Source organism: Petromyzon marinus, chromosome 2 (genome assembly GCF_048934315.1).
Source record: "Petromyzon marinus isolate PM22_M1 ecotype Great Lakes invasive population chromosome 2, UKy_Petmar_22M1.pri1.0, whole genome shotgun sequence".
Classification (NCBI taxonomy): Eukaryota; Metazoa; Chordata; class Hyperoartia; order Petromyzontiformes; family Petromyzontidae; genus Petromyzon; species Petromyzon marinus.
The window spans coordinates 17333580-17357629 of record NC_133668.1 but is presented as its reverse complement, the minus strand read 5'-3'; the positions used below and the strand labels follow the sequence as shown (position 1 = coordinate 17357629).

At 42.2% G+C, this 24050-nt stretch overlaps 1 protein-coding gene across 9 annotated transcripts in view; it reads left to right on the top strand.

Annotated features, from left to right (window-relative positions):
* The window catches only part of KMT2C (lysine methyltransferase 2C), a 179892-nt gene that overhangs the window by 125224 nt on the left and 30618 nt on the right, over positions 1–24050 (top strand). For 5 of the 9 annotated variants that reach the window (XM_032960234.2, XM_032960227.2, XM_032960242.2 and 2 more), the window contains 12 exons: positions 31–171; positions 274–407; positions 2987–3260; positions 4257–4364; positions 10217–10264; positions 11212–11370; positions 11855–11953; positions 12459–12564; positions 14121–14353; positions 15131–15204; positions 20383–20565; positions 21641–23983. In XM_032960234.2, coding sequence (XP_032816125.2) covers positions 31–171; positions 274–407; positions 2987–3260; positions 4257–4364; positions 10217–10264; positions 11212–11370; positions 11855–11953; positions 12459–12564; positions 14121–14353; positions 15131–15204; positions 20383–20565; positions 21641–23983 — 3902 coding nt within the window. The remainder of the gene's footprint in view (positions 1–30; positions 172–273; positions 408–2986; positions 3261–4256; positions 4365–10216; positions 10265–11211; positions 11371–11854; positions 11954–12458; positions 12565–14120; positions 14354–15130; positions 15205–20382; positions 20566–21640; positions 23984–24050) is intronic. The other 4 variants (XM_032960252.2, XM_076071053.1, XM_076071049.1 and 1 more) reach the window with 4 other exon arrangements.

Below are 24050 nucleotides of genomic sequence, written 5' to 3'. Positions count from 1 at the left end.
AGGGAATTTTTCTGTTTGGGTGGCTTGCAGGGATCGGGGGCTTCATGGTGCGGCACCGTGGGCGTGGGGGCGCCATGCGGGGAAGAGGCGTGTCCCGCCGGGGCACAGGCGGAGCACGTTCTGACTCCCTGACCAGCCCCGTAGCGTCCGACATCGGGAGGTCTGATGACGGTAAGATGACGTCTTTGCGTTCTCCTCCGAAGGCGTTATCATGAATACTCGCATCCCCAGCTTACTGAAAGTTGTTTATAGATGGTCCCTCTGTTTTCTCAGTGACCAGTGAACATCTCCCCGAGACGCCCATGGATGAGATAACAGCAACTCCGGAGCCAATTGAGAAGCAGAAGCAGAGGCGCTGGAGGAAGAAAAAGAGTGCCCTGGAGGATGCTTTTCCCACGTACCTGCAGGTTCATGGCCACACACATCTCCAGCACTGCCTCGATAGACATGGATGCACACTGAAGGGTGGTGGGTGACATCTAATCCATCACCAACAATGCCAGCATTGGTGTTCACAGCACTGAGGTTCTTAGTGTTGTTAACCCTTTCCCGTTCCGATACGTCTGCAAGTTGCAGGGTGGGTCCCATTCACCTCTGCATCTCAGAACGCGCAAGCGGCTGAGCGTTAATTTTATTTAGAGGCATAGCGCTATTTTTAAAGACATTGTACTCGCCCCAGAGAACTATAGCGGCACAACCGCACTCTATGATAGCTGGCGCCAAACTGTGCCACACCCTCCCGCATGAACTTGTGGGGAGCCTCAGTACCGATAAAGTTATTTTATTTTAGTTTTCCTGTTTAGTTTTTTACAATGTACATGTACATCTTTGTAATGAGAAAGGATTAATATATCAGTAGCGATCACACATTTTGTTCTTCAGCCTGAATCACAAGGTGGTCCTTTGCAGATGTACGATATGTTTGTATCAGAAAATTAGGTTTAGTTTTAACGTTTTGCTTGACAATATTAGAAAATTATTCAATTCCCAATGCTTAGTTAAAATCACTTCAAATATGTTCCTTAAAAGATAGAAATTGGAAGTTCATATCACCCATAATGGACAAGCTTGCTGCTGCCTTGTTGATTTTATTTGCTCCAACTAAGATTCCATTGAAAGAGATTAAATCTCTGAACCAAAACTTAGCATTAATAAAGCGAATGTAAATTTAAAATAATGAAAACACCATTAATCTTCGAATGGACTGGAAATCAGTATTTTTTAACACTTGGCATGCATTTGAAGGAGTTGTGCATTTGTGTGCATGTGGCAACATTTGTATGCTTAACAGATGCTGCTAGCTAGTGGTAAGTGTCTGCATGCTTATAAAAGCAATGCAACGCATGTGGACAGGCATAAAGAGTGGTATATTAGAATGGACAGAAACATTTCTGATGCATTGGTTACAATGCTCTGTTGTTCACAGCTACATATCTGTGCAGTGTTTGGTCGTATTAAATAGTACACGCTGCACAGAACATGTTCACAGCTTGCATATTGAAGGTGGGAGTAAGTTTGCTTACCTTTTATAAGTGATGTACAATAAAACCTTGCATTGCGAGTAACTTGGTCTGCGAGTGTTTTGCAAGACGAGCAAATTTTTTAAATAAAATTTAACTTGATAAACGAGCGAGGTCTTGCAATACGAGTAGTACGTATACGCTTTGTCTGCCGAGCATCACGTGATCACAACTGAGCCGATGGTTCTTATCTCTCTCTCGCTGCGGGATTGTGGGTAATCGTCTCCCATGCTCGGTCTCAGTCGGCGTGCCTCACTCGTATAGTCAACATCCGTGCAAGCGTGTACTGTTTAACTATAGTGTTGTGACCACGTGTGTGTGCGTAAAGCATTTTTTTATTTTGTGTCCAAGTGTCGTGACTGTTCTTTAGTAACTGTACTCCAACAATGGCCCGACAATGCAATGTCACATTTCCGCGAAATCCTCAAAAGGAGGCAAAAGCAAGTGTCATTGGATAGGTTCCTTGTTAAAGTCGCACAAAAAGAAAAATATTCCAGTGAGCCAACAGATAGCAGTGATTCCGTTAATGACATTGAAAGTCGTCCTACACAATAACCCTCCTCCTCTACTCTGTCTCGTCTCCCTCACACCAGCCACGATTAAATTTAATTAATAAATTTGATTACTTTATATTAAATTTAAATAATAAAAATATAAAAGGTTTTTTGTATTAATAATTTTTATATGAATTTTTTGGGGTTGTGGAACGAATCATCTTGAGTTTCCATTATTTCTTATGGGGAAATTCGCTTTGATATACGAGTGTGTTGGATTACAAACACGTTTCCAGAACGAATTATGCTCGCAATCCAAGGTTTTACTGTATTTGATATTCTTGTATATTTTCAGGGTACATGACGGAACTGGTTGTTTAATAGCATTTCATTGCATACTTTGTCTGATGGTGAAACCCATATCCTGAATATTACATTTCCGTTTGTGTGTGTTTGGGAGACAGGTAATTTTGAATATATAGGGTTGTATACACTGTTACTATTTTTAATGTTCAAACTGTCAAATTGTATATCTGTACATACAAAGAATCCCACTGCATTAATGTGGGTAATCAAGGTTTTGATATATAATGATGGTTATCAGAATGCAGTCACTAACGCATTGTCCAATATTAGTACTTCATCCGTCGCATTAGCATGAATGAGGGTGTGAGGTCACAGCGCCAGGTGGCTTCATCGTTGTAAAACCATTGCAGCATGAGTGTGCGACGGAGTGAGAGCAGTGCCATGGTGCTGCACACCTCACAGGACCCAAAGAGATATATTTGCTTTCTGTTTTTACAGGTTTTTGCATACGTGGTGCTACTGCCATATAAGGTGTGGCCACAATATTGCCAGCACCATCCGTGTCTCGAAAAACTGAAAAAAATCACTAAGTGTTTTGATTGTGTATTGGAACTTTATGGACCACCATACTGACATTTGCTACCTTCTCTCTGGCTCCTGCCACAGGAGGCCTTCTTTGGGAAGGGGCTCCTAGACACAAGCAAAGAGAAGCGCTCCAGCCTTGATCTCTTCTCCGACGAGGAGTCGGCACAGCCAAGCGAGGGCCCTCAGCAGAAACCCACACCCCCTGCGCAGTCGGAGACCCCTGAGGTGGTGGCCAGAGACGAGGCAGGGCCCACGGACGATGGAACTCCTGTGCAAGCCGAGCGTCTCCGGGAACCCTGCCTCACGTCTACTCCCATCAGTGCAGGCACGGCCACGGACGACGGAAAGGCGCAGGGTGAGCCAAAACACGCTGCCTTCGCAATGCGCAAATGCGGTCCAGGCCTCTAGACGTGCAGGAAATGATCAACTCACATAGAAGTTGTTCAGTAGTCTGTTGTCCATACTTTACTTTAGTTAACTTTTTGTTTGGCCAAGCATGTGAAAAATTACCAATGTGAGAAACTTATCATACCGTCTGCAGTGATGATTAGCACTTGAAAGTGGTAGCCCCTTATTTGATAACATACAGGGGGTCATGCGTGCATATTGTTATTTCATGCTTGAGGTTAGCTGGGAGCATTCGAAATATGACTCGACATTCCCAACAGTTGCTTTGCTTATGTGGTGTGTGAAGGCTGTGGGACATGCATATAATAGGAGAGCCATTGCATTTTGAACGGTATTTGTGTATGGGAGTGTTAAAATGCAAAAGGTATTTATCAACATACACAGGGTTCAACATGATTCTGGTAAGGTAAGGAATGGAAATACATTAACGTATGATCTACAAGTATAATATACAGTAACAACCAGAGTTTAAGGAGGATTTAAAAAGGATGCTTACTCTACATGCCAAAGCGAAGATTAATCCAAGGATTAAAACTTATAACTGTAAAATATGTGGACATTGAATGGAATGCCATCCCTATGGCATAGTATTAGCAAATATGGGATTTAACCGTTCAGAGATTGTTGTGTTTGTCAGATTTAAAGCAGTGTTTTCTGGAGAGGAGAGGTTGTTGATCTCAAAGACAGTAGTACATAGGTGCAAAGCTTTGAAAGTCCATGATGAAGATTTTCTAGGCAATTTGCTGATGATATCATTTACAGAATTATAGGGATGCAGCAACATGTCGAAAGCACTTCAGCTGTGCGTAAATGAAAACATAGGTTGATAATGCAGACACTGCAGAGCTGAGAAAGGACGAAATACTGGAATCGCATAAAGATTAGTTAAGCTTAGCATCGATGTTGAATGCTCTTGCCGAGTGCTTGGTTGTGTGCTCTCCAGTGCCCCGAGCAGCTGAGGACCCCCTGGCAGCCCTCTCCGAGGTCCTGTCCAGTGATGAGATCCTGGGCATCCTATCAGGGGGTCTCAGAAAGTCATCAGAAACCACAGGTGACAAACTAAATTCACCTGTTATTGGTAACATATAAAAAATAAAACGAATAAAGAAATTAAGAGGCCATAATAGCTTCAATCATCATGTCTTCCAGCTTCCCTGTAGTCTGTTCTTGCAGCAATGCAGGCATTGTTCAGATGGGTATTTTTCAGTCCAAAACCTTTTGGCCCCTGGTGATATCCTTTCACGAGCTAGCTGGCCTTTGGTGCACCCACTCTAGTGTAAATGCCTGGAAAAATCCAGACACGAAGATATCCCCAGATATGATACTTGCGCTTTGGTCTTGTGAAGATGAATAGCATCAACCACCGAGCTCCAGTACATTCAGTGTGTTCATTCTCTGTCATATTTCTAGCTCGAAGTAACAGTGTGTCTTTTACACTTCTTTTTACGCAAGATAATTGCCCTAAGTTTCATGACACTTTTTGCACGAGGGTCCTGCCAAGTTTTTGCAGTAGTAGGTGATGATTGCTCTGTATTCCAATTGGGTAATTTGCGGGTCATTTTTAAAATTTGACCCCTGACAGGCGGCACACAATTATCTACTCTTTCTAGCAAATGACGTCCACTGTGAAGCAGATGGCACAGATATTTATGGTAAATACATCGCTTGTAATAACCAGGGTGGCCGCTGGTTTTAACCACAAACCTCTAAGCCGCAAACGCGCAACTGCTAGGCAATGTCACAGCGATAAAATGTACAAAAAAACAATTAGCTTAGCTTCTTGGAGGACATTTATTTAAAGCGTCCTCTAAGGTTTGACATTTCAAAGTTTTCTGATCATCGGAAAATTACATTTCTTAGTAGTGATTCTATCACCTTCCCTAATCCCCAAGACTGATAGGTGGCCTTGCCATTCCCAATAGCAATCCTTTGTGTTGCATTTGTGGGTTGCAAACGAAGGTGGCATTTGCAGCAAGTATCTCTGAGAGGGAGAGTCATAAAGCTGTAAATTTCAAGATATTTATGAAAACACACCATGAAAAACTATCCCATGTAACTGATCCTTGTTTTAATCTGGGATTGTATCCATACACAAGTATCCCCCATTGACTTCCTGAAATGCTTTTTTCACGCAAATTTTGTGGTTAAAAATATATCCTAATTTTATTGTCATGGAAAAGCTGATTTTTCTGGGCTTTTATATACAGTGAGGGAAAAAAGCATTTGATTCCCTGCTGATTTTGTACGTTTGCCCACTGACAAAGAAATGATCAGTCTATAATTTTAATGGTAGGTTTATTTGAACAGTGAGAGACAGAATAACAACAACAAAAATCCAGAAAAACGCATGTCAAAAATGTTAGTAATTGATTTGCATTTTAATGAGGGAAAAAAGTATTTGACCCCTCTGCAAAACATGACTTAGTACTTGGTGCCAAAACCCTTGTTGGCAATCACAGGTCAGACGTTTCTTGTAGTTGGCCACCAGGTTTGCACATATCTCAGGAGGGATTTTATCCCACTCCTCTTTGCAGATCTTCTCCAAGTCATTAAGGTTTCGAGGCTGACGTTTGGCAACTCGAACCTTCAGCTCCCTCCACAGATTTGTATGGGATTAAGGTCTGGAGACTGGCTAGGCCACTCCAGGACCTTAATGTGCTTCTTTGTTGCCTTGGCCGTGTGTTTTGGGTCATCCCATTTTCAATGCCCTGGCTGAGGGAAGGAGGTTCTCACCCAAGATTTGACGGTACATGGCCCCGTCCATCGTCCCTTTGATGCAGTGAAGTTGCCCTGTCCCCTTAGCAGAAACACCCCCCCAAAGCATGTTTCCACCTCCATGTTTGACGGTGGGGATGGTGTTCTTGGGGTCACAGGCAGCATTCCTCCAAACACGGCTGGTCTCATCTTACCACAACACTTTCACCCAGTTGTCCTCTGAATCATTCAGATGTTCATTGGCAAACTTCAGACGGGCATGTATATGTGCTTTCTTGAGCAGGGGGACCTTGCGGGCGCTGCAGGATTTCAGTCCTTCACGTCGTAGTGTGTTACCAATTGTTTTCTTGGTGACTATGGTCCCAGCTGCCTTGAGATCATTGATAAGATCCTCCCGTGTAGTTCTGGGCTGATTCCTCACCGTTCTCATGATCATTGCAACTCCACGAGGTGAGATCTTGCATGGAGCCCCAGGCCGAGGGAGATTGACAGTTCCTTTGTTTCTTCCATTTGCGAATAATCACACCAACTGTTGTCACCTTCTCACCAAGCTGCTTGGCAATGGTCTTGTAGCCCATTCCAGCCTTGTGTAGGTCTACAATCTTGTCCCTGACATCCTTGGAGAGTTCTTTGGTCTTGGCCATGGTGGAGAGTTTGGAATCGAATTGATTGCTTCTGTGGACAGGTGTCTTTTATACAGGTAACAAGCTGAGATTAGGAATACTCCCTTTAAGAGTGTGCTACTAATCTCAGCTCGTTACCTGTATAAAAGACACCTGGGAGCCAGAAATCTTTCTGATTGAGAGCGGGTTAAATACTTATTTTCCTCATTAAAATGCAAATAAATTTCTGACATGCGTTTTTCTGGATTTTTTTGTTTTATTCTGTCTCTCACTGTTCAAATAAACCTACCATTAAAATTATAGACTGATCATTTCTTTGTCAGTGGGCAAACGTACAAAATCAGCACGGGATCAAATACTTTTTTCCCTCACTGTATATAGATCTGACATGTAATTAGAAAAGGGCAGAGTTAATTATTGTACCTCTTGAGTGCCAAGTGCTATTACCAGCTTGATTGGCTGTCCTTTAGCGTTTAATTAGTTCTGCATGTGTTCACCAGGGTGAAAGCAGACCAAAATAAGTTTTTTTGATGGCCATACATTGGAGAGCCCAGTGCAACACCGGCCAGGATTTTCTTGTCTTAGATGTCTCAACGAGATGGACCCAAACCTAGTATGGTGCATGTCCTGGACTTTGTGACCAGGTTAATATTCTCAAGCAATGTTTCCCATCGCAGGCTAGCTAAACCAGAAGTCGTTTCTGGCCATCGTACAGGAAGCATTGTTGAAAGTAGGCCCAAAATGTAATTTGTGAGACTGATGCACTGGTAAATCTCATTGCTCATACAGAGGTGCCAGACACATCTTTCTCATAGATAGGCTGCTCTAGTTGAAGATAGCCCTCTTTCAGGTTACCATCATAGGCCTTGTGTTAGAAATGCAAAGAAGAATATATTCATTGGTTCCAGATGTTTAGGCTGAGGAGGCATTGTTTGAACAATAGTGGTCCATGAACATTTTACTTGAGGACCCCTAAGCATGAAATTCATTTTCGGTGTTTTCAAAATTGTGGCCGAGACTGAAATGGATGCCAATCCCTGGTATTCTTTCTCTATCGATGAGATTACTAAACATATATGATTTAAGAGATCAATGAGGCTGGACCATCCCATTATGAGAATATATTGAGAGCTTACTGGGCCAGGGCTACAAGTTAGCACCTGAAACTGTTCAATTTGAGGTTTTGATCATTTTGCCGCATCGGGCCTCGGAGAGTTGATTTTTTTAGTCATTTTTAGAGAAGATAAAATGAATCGCAAGTCTGTCAGGGGGTCTCATTGCAGTTTTGAACCAAAATACACCCATGCCTGTCATTGAAATAACATAAAAACATGTCTTTAATGGCCTCTAGCGTTATTTGCATTAGACCAACCATTTCTCCTAGACTTAGCTTTTGCACCCTAACCTGTCACCCTTAGATAATTATTCAGCCTTATGGTGCATCAGCCGAGAGATCTATCATACTGTGTGGGAGCCAACACAGCATGTCTTTCTTTTAAAGCTAGTAGCCCATAGGAGAGGCATGCATCTTCCCTTATCCCGAAGTACAGGCCAATATCAACTTTTCTAAAGGTTTGTTTGGATTGTCATGCCACTGTAAGAAGCAGATATGAGTCAAATGTTTATTATGTTTGATCGCCCCTGGCTACACATGAAAAGGTAGACCAACTCCCGGTCCAGACTACTCACACCGTTGGTCCTCAAATTTGTCTCAAGGCAGAGGCCATTTAAGCCTGTAGTTTGTTATTTACATTGGTTTTGGCATTCTTCACATTAATAACGTGAATGTGTTCTTAATAATTGTTTTCCTTCATGAGCAAGGCATTGTGAAATATGACCATGGTAATACTCCCAAGTATATATTCTTACTGCAGAGATAAGGGGCCCCATCCGTCAGTCTTTGTACAATTCCACCAAAACTAAACTACGTTGATATCTTTCGATTTAAAGCTTTCGTGACTGCAAGGATTCATCTTCTTTGGTTCTTTCGGGAAAGTCACGTAGAATGAGAATAAAATAATAAATTGATAAAATAAAATATCACAATAATATTCTCACGACGTTTCGGCCACAACACAAGCGGCGTTCATCAGGTGAAGGGACGAGACTGTCTGGAGGACAGCGCTGGAGGACAGCGAGGAGAGCGCTGTCCTCCAGACAGTCTCGTCCCTTCACCTGATGAAGGCCGCTTGTGTTGTGGCCGAAACGTCGTGAGAATATTGTGTTATTTTATTTTATCAATTTATTATTTTATTCTCATTCTACGTGACTTTACCCAAAGAACCAAAAAAGATACGTTGATATCCTTCACTTACAGGGTCAATATTTAAATTTTAATTATGGAAGTATATGAAGATTCAGCTTAGCTATATTTTATACATCAATCAATCGATCTTCATTTTACATGCCAATATATCGCCTTCAATAAAGTAAGTATTAGTGCCCATTACAGCAGTTCGGGAACGGTCCAGGGGCACAGCAGCAACAGGAATGAAAAACGAAACCCGTCACGACCGCAGCGGCTAACACAGACTGAGCAAAGTAAATTTCAAAATACATGCTTCAACACTGGATGCTTTACTTGCTAAGAACAACATTTTTGCATGGACCATTTTTGCTCAGGCCATTTAGCACGCTGCTGATTTAAATTTAAGATTTCTATATCCTTCCTGCCAGAGGGACCAATTTGTATTGCTTCTGCCAAAGATGGCTCTGACTTGGCACATGTAGCCAACTGCGCCCAAAACCGCACATGTATAGAGGTGGTAGACACATTTTGGTTAAAAGTATAGTCTTCTAGATCCCTTCTTAGTATATTCTATAAACACTTGTCTTGTTACCCCATTTTTTTCCCTTAATATGTGAATGCTATGGATACTTATTATATTTGGTAGCATGAACTTCAGCCGTCACGTTTGGCTAGCATTAGTCGCGGAAGCTGTTTATAATGCATCTGCTTTGTTAAGAGTAATCTCCAGTGTTTCGATGAGGTCTGAAAATAGATTGTGCATTTCGCATTAGCCTGCTGCATGGTGGCAAGAGTTCTGCATCAATGTCCTTTCATTTGGCCGCTGTTATGACACAGTTACTGCACTACTGTCCTGCATGGCGAGTGCCAGGACGTTTGTGGCTGTCCAGGAGACCAGCACTGGGGTGGCTGTGCCACCCATCGGCTAGTAAATGAAAAAAGTACCTTGGGGCCAAAATGTTTAGTGGTGAAGGCTGCTCATATGGTCAGTGTAACCTAGTTGTTGATTTCACGGATAGCAGTGGAGCCGGAACATACATGAAAACCGTAATTAACTGAAGTACCCTAGCTTCAATTCATACCATTGTTTTATTATTTGTAAGTAGTTTTTGTTAATAGTTCTATTGAATGATTTAACCTCTTATGTTGTCATTACGAGTAAGGGTTCCTTTTATGATGCTTGATCACCCCTCTCTCTTATTGTTGTGCATGCTTTTTTATTATACATGTTTACTTTCTGCCTTTTGCTGAATTTTGCTCCATTCTCATAATTATTCTCATAATTATAATCACTCATTTTTGGTTTGGGTTCTGTAGGTTCCGATTTAGACTCTTTTCACCTCGTGAACTCGCCTTCTCCGTTCGGTAAGAGAGCAGAGCGCCCTGGGTGCGCAGCTGCGCTGTGTGTGTCCTAGTGGAGAGCGCCGACTCTCGTTGCCCCCCCGCTCTGTGCCGTTCCTACGCCTCGTTTCCAAGGCATAGTTTAATGAGTGCTGGACCTGCATCGAGCTGCCCAGAGTTGAACCTCCATCCATCCCCCGCCCCACTACTTTCAAACCAGCCCATCTTCATACTGCATGGCCACTGACTGGGAGAACTTTCTAAACAGTGCGAGGGGGCTCTCCAACCTGACTACGGTTTTGACATCATGGTTGACTCTGACATTATTGGCCTTGTTAAAACCATACATCGTGTTAGTTTTTAAACTTCTTTGCAATCAGTTACATGGGATGGATGGGGAACGTGGCTTATAGCAGTACTGGTACAAAGTCAGCTGGGCAAGGTTCCTGTATGCATTTACTGTGCTGTGGAGACGCTGGATTAGTTGTAGCCAACAGCACTCTCCAACTCTTCTTATTTAGTTTTTTTTGAAGTGCAGCATGGTATTATTTTGTGGAAGTGGTTGGTTCGTCTATTTTTTTCTATCTTAAATGGTTCACAGTAATGCACAATGTAGCGTTACTCAAACCATTTAATTGATTAAACTCTGGAGGTAACATCTTCATACGCTCAAATAATTCAAGCGATTGTTTTGTTAAGTTGATTTTCGTCCGAGCACACTATAAAAACATATCAGCGCACTGATCCGTGAATTTGTATTTGCTGTGCTTTTGTCTGTTCTGCTTCTGTCGATATCATAGAGTTGATCTTTTTCTAAGCATCTCTTGCATGTGCGTTGAACCTTGGCACAAATGATGTCTCCTTCTTTAAGATAAATTTTCTCCTCTGCCGCCTTGCTGCGCCCCCGCCTGCCACCCACGCGTTGTGAACGTGGCGTTTGGCTAATGGCTTGTATTGCGTTGTTCTCACAGCCGGTCTGGACTTGGGCTCCATACCAGATGAGCAGAGCAGCTCTGCCCAGGGCCCTGCTGCTGCTGCTGCTGCTGCAACGCAGCGTGGCCAACAGCTGCGGGCTGAACCACTCGACAGCCTGCTGGGCACCTCCGACCTAGACCGCATCGTCACCGATGGTCAGTAATGGTTGAACCTTGTTTTTTCTGTAGAGTGTCAGAAGAGAATTAGTGTTTTCTTTCACACATGCCGGACATTTTTAATAATTCTGAAGGCAGTGTTTCCGAAAAGCTGTTGGAAAAGCAAGTGTCTATGATAAAAAAGTATGTCAAGTTCAGTAGTGCTCATGCAGTGTAGTTCATAAAGTCACGGTGTTTTTATGCTCAAACAGGCATTGGATGCTGCACATTCCAAATGGTAGCCCTGAGCGAATGGTGGAAAGTTCGAATTTTGGGAACTAGTTTTTTTCTCCAGGACAACAGTTGTGGATTTCCCCCAAAGTATTATATATACTACAGAACCCAGAGGGATGACAATAGGTCTAGTATACATTCTACAAGAGTTTGAACTCCCAATCATCAATTTATTATCCCAGAGTGCTGTTCGGCCAGATAATTAACAAAGTAATAATGACAAATGGATGGCTGGATTCTCCCTTTGCAGAGCTGGCAAAGATTGAAGCGAAGGATGTGGCTGACCTTTTTTCCGCAATCAGCCCAGCAGGGGGAAGTCAACCCCAGCCCCCAGTCCAGAACACTCACGGTACTCCCAATGCCCACGCGTGTTTGACCGCTTTCGTGTGTGTGCGCATGCACTCATCTAATGTAAAAATTAGGCAAGTGTGGAATAATTGAATTGAAGAGCAAAAAGAGGAAATAACATTGCAGCCATAAAATGTTACCCTTTTTAAAAGAATATGTTTTGAAAGTACGCAATTAGTAAAAAAAAGTTTCTACAAAATAATTACTGGTATATTTTGTTTCACGCGCAAAGTCAAAAAAAGCATTCCTACAATCGACAAACTCGTAAATGGCTTCACAGATGCCGCCTCAAAATCTTGTATGTTATATTTTGTTCCCCAGATAAGAACTTGGAGATCTGCTTCTTCTCCATAGCCATGTTGTAATATTACAGTGTCATGGTGCTATGTGCACTGTCCTAAAAAATAATATTTTCTCAATCAGTCAATTTAGAGTAATGCAAGGCTATCAACCCTGCTTTCTGTGATACGTTTGGTTTCTCTGTGCTACGTACGGTGGTTCCCCAGGCATTCTGGGTGCAGCAAGGAACCTGACAACACTTTCACAGTTTCCCGCACACGGTCGCTCGGAGCCCTCGCCCATGATGCCACAGGCTTCTTTCCCAGAGTTTAGGTGAGATGTCACCCACACAGGCTTTTTCTATAATTGGTGTTTGTGAGTGCCTCTAACCAAGCTTTTTGGGTTCATTTGTATTATTTGTCATTTCACAAATGTTGTTTGTTGTTATCTTGGCTGTAAAATGAGAGTCCGTTTTCATTAATCTAGTTTCAAAGGAAACATACTTCCCTGAGAGCTTGTCACTTCATTGCCTATATATAAGTACTAAAATTAGTGATAAAAAGCCAAAATGTAGAAATATGATTTGACATTGGCTGTCAGCTCTTCTTGGAAGACTGGTGCATTACAGGAAAAGAGGGCTTGGCATACTGTAGCCGTTATGTAATATATTTTATATGGGCATAGGTGAATATGTAGAGTTTATTTCCCAGTGTGCATTTAACTGGTTTGAGAGTGCTGTAAAGTCGTGATAATATTAATGCAATGATAAGTATAAGCATGCTGTCCAAAAATTATAGTTATACATTTTTTAACAACATATAAAAAGAGCCCACAATGTGATTATTGTACATCAACATGTGTTCATATTCAGCAAACTGCAGTGTCATCTTTCATGTCAGTGAGTGCCAAGTGTGTCACTGGTTGTTTCAGTAAGCTTTTGAAGGAGCTACTGTCATCGTCTGGTGATTTGAAAGTAAATTAGATTGTCTTTGGCCATGCAAAGATGTTATTTGAATAATCTAGACCTGGCATTGGCAAACCAGTTATCCCTAAACCATTCTTGATCTTAAGAGCTTATTTTTATACTTGCATCAATGTATTTCAGAATATTGAGAATATATTATATTTGCTTGTTCTATATAATTAGGCAGATTGTCCTAAATATTTATTTGTAAAAAGTTCATTTGAATTCCATATTGATAAGTCAGAAATGTTTCTGATTGGCATACCATTTAATATGGATGGAAATTGCACTCTCTACACAAATCCAAAGTAATTGGATCATTAGGAGCACTATGCCTACACCCATCTACCCTTTTCCAGCTTGTACACATGTGCACATAATCTCTAATGCTGTTTGCATTATGTTGCTCCTCATGTTTTGAGTGGCTTTCCTGATAAATATAAAAATGAAATGTATCAACAGCATCTCAAAAATGCAGTGTTTGTCAGGAAAATTATCCTAATAATAACTTCAGAAAAGGCACCCGTCTTAAAAAGAGTTTTTGTACACGCAACTTTTTTCCTGGATAAATGAGACAATCGTTATATTAATCTGGGCAGGTGGCACTAGTTAGTCTGCTTGACTTCCAATAATTGCAATTAAAATTCGGGGCAATGATTGAAAATTAGTGCAAATGTTTGAAGCCAAAAATGGTCATCCTATGCCATAGGAATATAGCAGTATTGTGGCTGCAGGCTTTCAAGACTGCCAATGTATACAGGCATCACCAAAGTGCTTGTATGATTTGGGAGAATCTTTCAACTTTTTATATTAATTCAAGTTCTTTGTCAATAAATGAGCAGTAATGCTACATTAGTCTGACTTCTCCATTCCCATGCTGTTTTATTAATCGCAAATATTGTTTACTGTGGACGTGTGCGCCCAGTGGTTGCAGGGAAAAGGTGTCTTCGTTCAGCCCCTCTTCCAACCCTGCCAGCCCATGGAGTGCGGCGGGAGCGCCCCCAGCTGTGGCCGGAGAGGGGGAGGGGGACGGCCTCTCTTACAACCAGCGCAACATCCTCAAGTGGGAGAAGGACGAGCTGCTGGGCGAGATGGCGACCACTTCCCCTGTGCTGTATGCCAACATCAACTTCCCCAACCTGAAAACCGAGTACCCGGGTACGCGTGAGCAGTTTATGCTCCTCCTTTATTTCGGCACACAATGTTTAACACCGCTGAGCCCAGGACGAGCTGCTCCTATTTTCCGAGTTCTTTTCATCCTCATGGTTTGAAAACTATTCCCCATGTCTCGATAAGTTAATTTAACCTTGGCCCAAGATAATCTTTCGTGCAAATTTGGATACATTGGCCTATGGTGTTAGCACATCTGCAATCAAGAGCTCTGAAGACACGAGTTAGTGAATCACGTTAATTTACACTTGTGTTGGGTGGGACATTCCATCGATTTGTCAGATAATATGGATTTTTAAGCTCAAGATATATGCAGTAAATACCTTGTGTAAGAATTGATGCTTTTTAAATTGTCTTTTTAAAAATAAAATTAGTTCAAGTGATCCCTCTAGCTACTAGAGGCACTAACATTCACCACAATATTAAAACAATATTTAGTTCTTAAATAGTCCTGATCCTGAATTGTGACTTGAATTGCTGGGGTAGAATAATTCTACCGCGATTGTTGTGTGTGCTAAAAGCCTACCTGGGAGACTTGGGGGGTGTCCAGTATGTGGCAGTAAATAAAGTAGGGTCCTGGTGAGTCATTGCGGGTTTTGGAGAGTTGTCTGCACATGCACATGTGCGGGTTTTGTTTGGGGACTCTAGTAATTGGGAGGGGGGAACCCATGATATTTGATATTTGTGCTGTTTTATATAAAGGAATAGTTTATTTGAAAGCAGTTTCCCTTTTCTCTTTGTATACTTGTCTTCTTGCATGTGCAGACTGGCCCACAAGAGCCAAACAAATTGCTAAGCTGTGGCGTAAAGCCAGTGCAAGTGAAAAAGCTCCATTTCTGGTAAGCACAAAGAACTGACGTGCGCATTACACCACACTTCATTGTATGAGTAATGTGCAATACAGTAAGGTTTATGTACGGCATCGCCTAATTTCGTGAATATCTCAAGATAGGGTGCAGCTTGAGTAGTGCTTCTTCATTGAAATGTAAATGAATGGCTGGAAATGGCATGAAGTGAATACACAAGATAGGAATACAGTGTACATATCCACATTAAAGAACATTAATTGGAACATGTCAATCTATACAGGGGGGAGACATTATTTGTTTAAATATAACTAAAAATAATCACAAGTGTCATTGTGGAGAATATAAATAACTAAATAAATAATCATTAAATATGTCTACTTGATTTAATGCTGCTGAAGTTATGCACTTCCAGAAGGCTGTCTGATGGGTTGTGTAAGGCATACTTATATTTTATGCGGAGAGATATATGGAGACATAGTGTCTGCTTATGTATTTTGTTGTTTTAAAATATACCAATGGGAAACAGTGTTTACTAATTTGCAAGGCATTGCATATTATTTATTTTCAAAGGTTGAATTCCCTTCTCTATTTATGGTATTGGGTTTATGTTCAACTAATTCTGTAATATCAAGCATAGTTGTAATGCTTTTTTCCAAGTGAAGTGATAAACAGGAACATCATTCATCATATCATCACAGTTAACTCTGCAGTGGCATTGTGTTTCATCAAATTATCTGAAGAACTCAATTGCAGTGCAGCCTTGACGAAATTGATATTGCACCAATTGTGGCCGATAGGTTGTATGTTATGTCCTCACACAGGTCATAATATAACCTGAAGTATTGTAAGCACTGTCATCGGCATCAGCCATTGTTTATCAACTGAAGGATGAAGACCCCCCCCCCTCCCCTTGCTGTCACCATCCCTCAGTCCTACGATGCCACAAATCATCTCGTTGCTGCACATGAACTAATCACATTGCTCTACCTTAAGCGGCAGTCATCTTGGGTACTTGGGCACCTCGGTTTTGTGATGGAACAATATCCACTTCGTGAAATGTATGCGTTAGAAATTATTCTTTTTATTATCACTTTCATTTTATCACTAGCCTTGTCTGTTCGAGATCTTCTCTCCCTGTGATGTGTCCTGCCCAAGCCCACTTTTCTCTACTGTCAATATGTCTGTGCAGTTTGTTGCCCAATCCATATATTTTTTTATTTTTTGTCTTAGTTTAATTCTGAGCATTGAATTTTCTCTCTTGCTTTGTGTGCTTTTGTTGCACTTTTTTGCCACTGTCCATATTTCCAAACAATATTTAATGGCTTGAAGTATGGACTGACATTACGAAACTTTGTTGTGTAGAGCTTGCTTACATTGTAATTACTGGAACATTCTGAAGCTAAACTGTATGTTTGGGCACAGAAATGTCACATCTGTTATCTGAATAATGATTGATAGCAGTAAAATTACGGTTAGAATAAATTGTTTTATTAAGTATGGAATGGTGAAAAAAATAGTTGAATGGGCAATATGCATTTGTTCTTGGTTTTTTTTTATACTGCAGTTCTGACATTTTGCATTCATTCATTTTTACTTGGCGATAAGCTAGTGACCTCAATTTACAACCAAAAAAGTGCCCAGTGACAATGGGCTTTGATGTGAAAACTGTGCAACGAGACTTCGAGATTCATGCTTGGAATTACACAAAGAAGAACATATATCGGGGAAGCAATGCAAATTAGAGGCATATTTGCTTGAGCAAGACACATCCTGGAGAGAGATGAATGCCAGTGGACGAGACTGGTTATGGAATTGCAGTCTGGGGAGGAGAGATCAAGCCCAAGTGGGCGACTACCACAGAGATGGAGCATTGAGCGAGATGAGCTTGTGCCAGTGTGAGGAATTGTGTTATCAGAGGGCTGTAAGGGATGGCAATAGTGTGGGGCAGCTGTGATATTGCAGTTGATAGACAATTACTTATGATGATTGTCATGTAAACCTCACTGAGGCAGAAAAGTCTCATATATAGGGAGACGTGATATTTAAAATATAACGCCTGAATCGTTCTTCCATCTATGATTCCTCAAGTATAAAGATTCCTCAAGTATAAAGAATTATCATAGCATTTTTGAGCTGTACTTTTCAGCAAGTAAGATTACTGTTGAAAATAGGTTTTCCCCTTTTTTCTGGCAACAAACAGGTGTTAAGATGTTAAAACACCAAACTTAAATTTTTTACAAGGAATCATGTCTGCATTAACCACAATACTTGTGGTCAGAATGCAAACAAAAAACACTTATAATATATACATTGTCTTTGAAACTGATTGGTCCACACCAGAGACAGCTTTCTTTAAAGAACCACACGAGAACAACACCAGAGACAGCTTTCTTTGGTACTGGCAAAGGAGGTCCCATGATGAAGATTCCTGTTTTCGAGGTCTCACTTTAAATAATGTGGAGATACATAATGACTCTAACCTGGTTAAAGGGCATTGCTTTTGCAAATCATACACTGGTTTTATTATTTAATCTTTGAAATTAAAGTGTTTCCATGCTCGAGAACATTAATTTCGCAGTTTCAGTTTCCATTGGTGGTCCTGAGCCTGGATTGGAAATTTTACATTGCTGTGGTAGGGGTAATAGAATTATACAGGGTGTTTAAAAAAGATGGACCCGATTTGAAATCGCGATATCTCTGCAACCACAAACCGCCCATGAATGAAACTCTTACCACTTGAAAGGGCGGGGCATAGAGAGGGCGGGGCATAGAGTTTCAAATGATTACCGCTAGATGCCTCTTCCAGCGCAAAAACAGCCCCTAGCCTCAGTCATTCGCAAGATGGTGACCCCGCAACACAAGGGGCATTTTGCGTTCTGCAGTTCAGCAAAACTGAATCCGTAATTGCGGTGCAGCGTGCGTTTCAACGGCGTTTATGGCATTGATCCGCCAATGTCAAAGAGCATTCGTCGTTGGTACCGACATTTTGAGGAAACGGGCTGCTGTTTATGTAAGGGGAAGAGCACAGGGTGACCATGCACCTCAGAGGAAAACGTGAGAAGAGAGGCGTTTGGGACGAATTAAACTATCGTCTCGATGTTGTCCGTACAGCAGGTGGAGGGCACATAGCATTTATGAAATGGTTAGTCAAACGTGATCACTCATTAAACCGTTTGTAACTTTTTGTGTAATTGTAACATGTTGCCATCGTGAAATATACTGCTTTGAAATTGGGTCCATTTATTTGAAACACCCTGTATATTGTATGACAAACATTTTTTACTGGCTACATTTTAGCAGCCAGAAATGGAATTATAATAGGTTTTAGTTATCTCTAACTGGTATTGGAACTCAAAAACAGCGCTCTGATACAGCATGGCCATTGACAAAATCGGTACGACTGTTTGGTAAGTCAACAGTGGTGCGTTGGAGAGATGTATCATCTTCTGATGTACATGTAGTACGATTAAAAATACAGAATTGGGGGTTTGATATAGGGGATTGTACTGTGTTGTATTATACTATCCATCTACGTCTATGCTCTTGGACTTCACCAACCTGCACTAACGAGAGTGGTGAAGTATGATCAAATAAGCCCCGCAAAGCTATATGGTGCGTAAAGTGTATCCAGAAGTGGACTGACAGTAGACCTGTGCACGTACATTGACTACTAAATCTTCTCAGTTCTACCTGCTTGTTCAGCTCAACATGGATCTTTTTTTTAAAGTTATTTTTGCCATGTTTATGTACCCGTGTTTGCTGTGCAGGGAGCCCATGGCTCTGTCTGCAATGTGGAAATTAGCAGAATTTGCGGGTGGGTAGACAGTCACACAGATCCAGCTGTGGTAGACTAATGCCATCAGGCAGCATGCATGCTTGTTGGAATTACCATAATATTAGTAGTGTATGGTAGCGCAAGTGATGCTATGTATGAATATTCCTTGTAAAAAGGTTTCAGTTTTGTTGCCAGAAAAAAGGGGAAAAACCCTATTATGAATATACTTGTTCTTGAAGTTGGTGGTCATCATTTGGAAATAGTCACCCCCAGAAAGGAAAAGCATTTAATTTCACAAGTGTGTGTATATATATGCAATCATTCATGTTCCGGTTATCCGTAATTTTGTCATATGTAAAAATGCTCGATCAACCTTTTTAAGCAATGAATTCAATGATGCCTCTCATACTCCCGTACACCAAAACTATTAAGAGGGGTCCTTAATTTAAGCAGCGAAGAGTCCTTTTCTATTCATTAATTCTGTGCCAAAGATAACTGCAATCGTGAGAGATGTTATTATATTTTCACACTTAAATTGTGAATAATGTAGTCAGCCCACTTGGCCATAATTCGTACACCGAGGTTTGTGTATTTAAATAAGGTTTATCTCATTTATATTTGGTGAGCATGAAAAGGTTTTTTTTGTTATATTCCATATTTTGCATTCTAATTGAACATTATATTGTACATTCTTTTTGTGCATTGGACTAATGTAATTGTCTTACAAATTGTGCGTATTAATTGTAATTCCAATTGTATGTCGTGCATGTATGTATTTGGGTAATTTGTTTGCCTTGTACTTTGCACTCCTATCATGTTGTTGTATTGTTTGTTGTTGTAACATTCTTACCCGCCCCAACTGGACATCTGTAAAAAATATCTTTATAGCTCATCGGATTCCTCCAGTATAAATACATATCCTGATTCTGACAGTAGATTATACATTTTCATTGTACATTCCTATTGGTTTCATATTGTGCATTGTTTTATTTATTAGTATCGTCAATTTGTGCATTATTATTATGTATCAGGTTATACGTTCTGGAAGGAAAACATTTCTTTGCAAGTATTGCATTTTTTTACTTGTTACGTACCATATTGTACAATGTTAAATTGCGTGGTTATCTTCATCATTCTGTAATATGACTGACTGGACCCTAGATTGTGCTACCTTATTTTGTATCATTGTGCGTTCTAGTTGCGCATCCAATTATGCTTTCCTGGTGCACATCAGGACTGTGAAGACACCACTGTGGTTACTGGAGGTCACAATCGTAGCTGCATTTACCTGAATAAAACCGAGGGTTGTTTTGTTATGGGGACCCAACAGAGTACCCCCCCCACCCAGTCTCAGATTTGTTTGCCGAAGCGAAACGAGGTGGCGTCTCGTGAAAATGAATGTTTTTGTGGCTGTGGCGTTTCCAAAATGGCAGCAAAAAGCGCGTGACAACCGTGCCGCGGTGCGGATCAGCAAGGCGCAGCGGGCAGGCGAGACGCTGCTGCGGAAGCCCCTGGAGCTTGCGGAGCCCGTTGGGGGGGCACAGTCCGAGCAGCACGCCAAGGAGCAGCAGCGGCTCAGAGAGGTAGAGCAGGAGCAGGATTGGAGGCAGAGGCAGGTCAGTAACCATAGCAGTGAGAGGAGATTTCAAAAAATTATAAAAGAAAAACAAAACAAAAATCATAACCGCTTGCCAATTGGGGAGAGATTCTCCCCAGCACCGGTGCAGGGATGCAGGCTGAGGCGTGCCACTCTGAAGCTGTAGGATTTCTCACTCCTCCCCCCACCCCGTGTCTGCATGAGACTGCATGAGCCCGCATGGACACTGAGCACACTTAACCACTTCTTCTGCAGCCCAGTGCGTTTGACGTGGTTAAAAGAAATGTCTTTACATTTGCATGGGCCACATTTAACACGAGCATAACAGAAGTGGCCGTGCTTCTGTTTACACCTTTTCTTTATTGGTGATTGGTTTTTTTATGTACTTTGTAAAAAATAATGTAGCTATTAAGCTTTGGTCACATTTAGTAAATTAGTTGTTCCCAAAATCCCAAAATTTCTCAAATATCTGCCACCCTAGAATGACTGGTGTAAAGCAATAGGCTTCCTTTGCATGAGTTACCAGTGTAAATGCTTCTTATGCTGTGCCTGCATCCCTGCAAGAATATTTGGTTTAATTTGTATTTAAAGCTGTTACAGACATCTTTCACTGATCTATAGTTGCTCTCATCTTCCTCCATTTTGCTGTAAAATTGTGCGATCTTTGAGTACCTGTTGCTCTGCCACGGATATGAAATGACTGTTTAAATGCAACTTTGAATGTGTTCATTGATTTGTGTTTTTGGTGTAATGTCTGAACTTGTTGTGTGGTTATTTTGCAACTCGTATAAATATGCAAATCATTTCATTAATTTCAGTTTAATATATGCTACTTTCTATTTTTTTTAGCACAGGCTGAAAATTATTTACTGCCATCACCATAAACAAACACTGCCTTATAACTGAAAAGTGCATAAGTTAACATTTTTTGCAACAGCCATTTTTCAATAAGTGGTAAAATATTTTCAGCACTTGGTTTTACACGTAATTCCCGAGTTGTAGTTGTGTAGTTTTCACATTTTAAATGTCGGCCAAAAAGGCTAGTCAAGCAGCGAAGTAAATGCGAGTTGTTACTATTTTTTTCTGCATGGCAGCAACTACGTTTGCAAAGCAAACAGCAAGCAAAGTTGGAAGCGACACAGCGCCTGGAAATGGCAAAGCAGGAACAGCTTCTGCAGCAACGTCAGCCACAGGGAGGCCAGACGGACAGCCAGGAGACCAGCCCGGCCCGAGGGGGAAAATTGGAAATCAATATGTCATCGCCCCCGCATGGAGGGCAGGAAGGCTCACAGCAACAATCGATTGGAAGTCAAATGCGTGGAGATGAACATTCCTCTGCAGGAGGAAAAGTGGAGCCACAGGTGATCACTGCCAACAGTGGAAGTCGGGGAAAAGTGCTTCCTGATGGGATGTTGGAAGGGCATGCTGGTGCAGGACGACAAATTGGAGACCAGACCAAATATCAGCTCGAAACACAAACGTCAAGTGGCCAGGCAGGATCAGTAACAGAAGGTCAGCATCAGGAAAGAATACCTGCAGCAGAAAAGAATGGAATGCTGGGACTGGCAACTTCTTTATCAGAAACATCTGCTGATGGGAGAGTAACACCACAGTTGAAGCACATGTCCCCATCTTCAAACATGTTTGTGAGACCTCAAACTCCTGGAACCCCCACGTCATTCAGTCAAGGTGATGTATTTGTGAAACCACAGGCTCCAGGGCCTTCCAGGCTTTCTTCTCAAGGCTCTCAGTCACCTGCTCAGTCACCAGTGAACTCCAGACCAAATTCTCCCTTTGATACGTACTCTAAAATGCCAGGCACCCCAAGGCCGTCATCTCACGGTGACATGCCGGCTGAGCTTTGTCCAAATTCACCAGATCCATTTTTAAGACCAAGGCCTCCTGGTTCAACCAGCATGGAACCATGCTCCTCTGGGAATATAGGAGTTATGAGGCAAAGGCACGTTTCTGCAGATGATCCTTACAGCAGAATGCCTGGCACACCACGACCCATGCATGCCACTGATGATCCATACAGCAGAATGCCTGGAACACCACGGCCTATGCATGCCGGAGATGACCCATACAACCGAGTACCTGTTCCTTCTCGGCCTTGGCCAGGCAGTGATAATGCATATGGAAGAATGCCTGGAACGCCAAGACCTCACTCTTCTTCAGACGTGTATGCAAAGCCAACTGTAAACACTGCTGCTGACCCATATGCTAGACAACCACTAACACCAAGACCAAACTCCTTACAAATGAAAATTCTGCCTGGTCAAGGAGTCTCGCCATCTGCCATTGGCCCATCTAACCATGAAGCAAACCAAGTGTTTAAAGCCCCTCTGCCACCTCACATGGGTCCATCTACTCCGAGCTCACCTAGAGCAGGTTCCCACGACAGACCCTCCATGCCCCAACGCACTGTTGAGCAAAGCATGCAGATGCCTCCATCACCAACAAGACAAATGGCTGGTGATCCATATGCTCAACAGCCACACACACCTAGACCCATGATGATTGATCCTTATTCCCAGCCTCCGCTAACACCAAGACCTCCAAACATTGAGTCATTTGCTCATCCACAGCAAGTGTCTCAGTCAACACCCTATTCTCACCACCAGTCTACATATAGAAGTTCTCATGGCGAGCTATATCCTCAGCAAAGGCTTCCTCCAGGACAGACGTCAGGGGAGTCACAGCAGCCAACATTGTCTTCACCCAATGACCCTTATTCCCACCAGCCAGCAACAACTCGTCCAGTGCAAATTGACCCATATTTACAATCGTCATCCACACCACAGGTGTCTTCTGCTGCTCAGTATTCCCAGCGTCAAAACTCAACAAATCCTCCTGTTTACAGTGGCTACAATATTCCTCCGTGTAGCCCCAGGCATCCTTCAATTGACCAATCAATGAGCTCTCCTCAGCCTTCACAAGCATCAAACCTTGCACCCATGCAGTGTATGCAGCCTTTGCAAGGGCCTCGAATGATGGTCATGGCTCGTTTTCCCAGCCCTGCATCAAAACCTGGGCCAGAGATGCCTCATCACAAGGATCCCAACCTTCAGCCTGCCGTGAGTGCAGGACAACAGAATATAGGATGCCAGTCTCCCCAGACATCAGGGTCAGCCACCCCCCAGGGTGAAACCTTTGGCCAGGCTTCTTTAGCCCCAAGGCAGATGTCAGCAGAATCCATAGGACAACCTAAGCCTTTGGGGAGCGGTGGTATGGGCGATCACCAGGCATTGAGCGCGCCGATGCAACCCCAAGGTCTGGGCTCCTCACACGCTGTGCCCAGCATTCCAACGTCACAGTTTGGACCTCAGCCCCCCGCGGTGTTGCAGCTCAAGGAGTCCCCAGGAGGCGCAGCTTCAACAGAGCAGCAGAGCATGGGGGCAGCACCGCATGATGCTGAACTGGAAAAGCAGAAGCAGGTATGGGAATTTAACTTCTGACTTTGAAATAAATTATTATTTAAAGGAAGATGCCACAATCGAATTG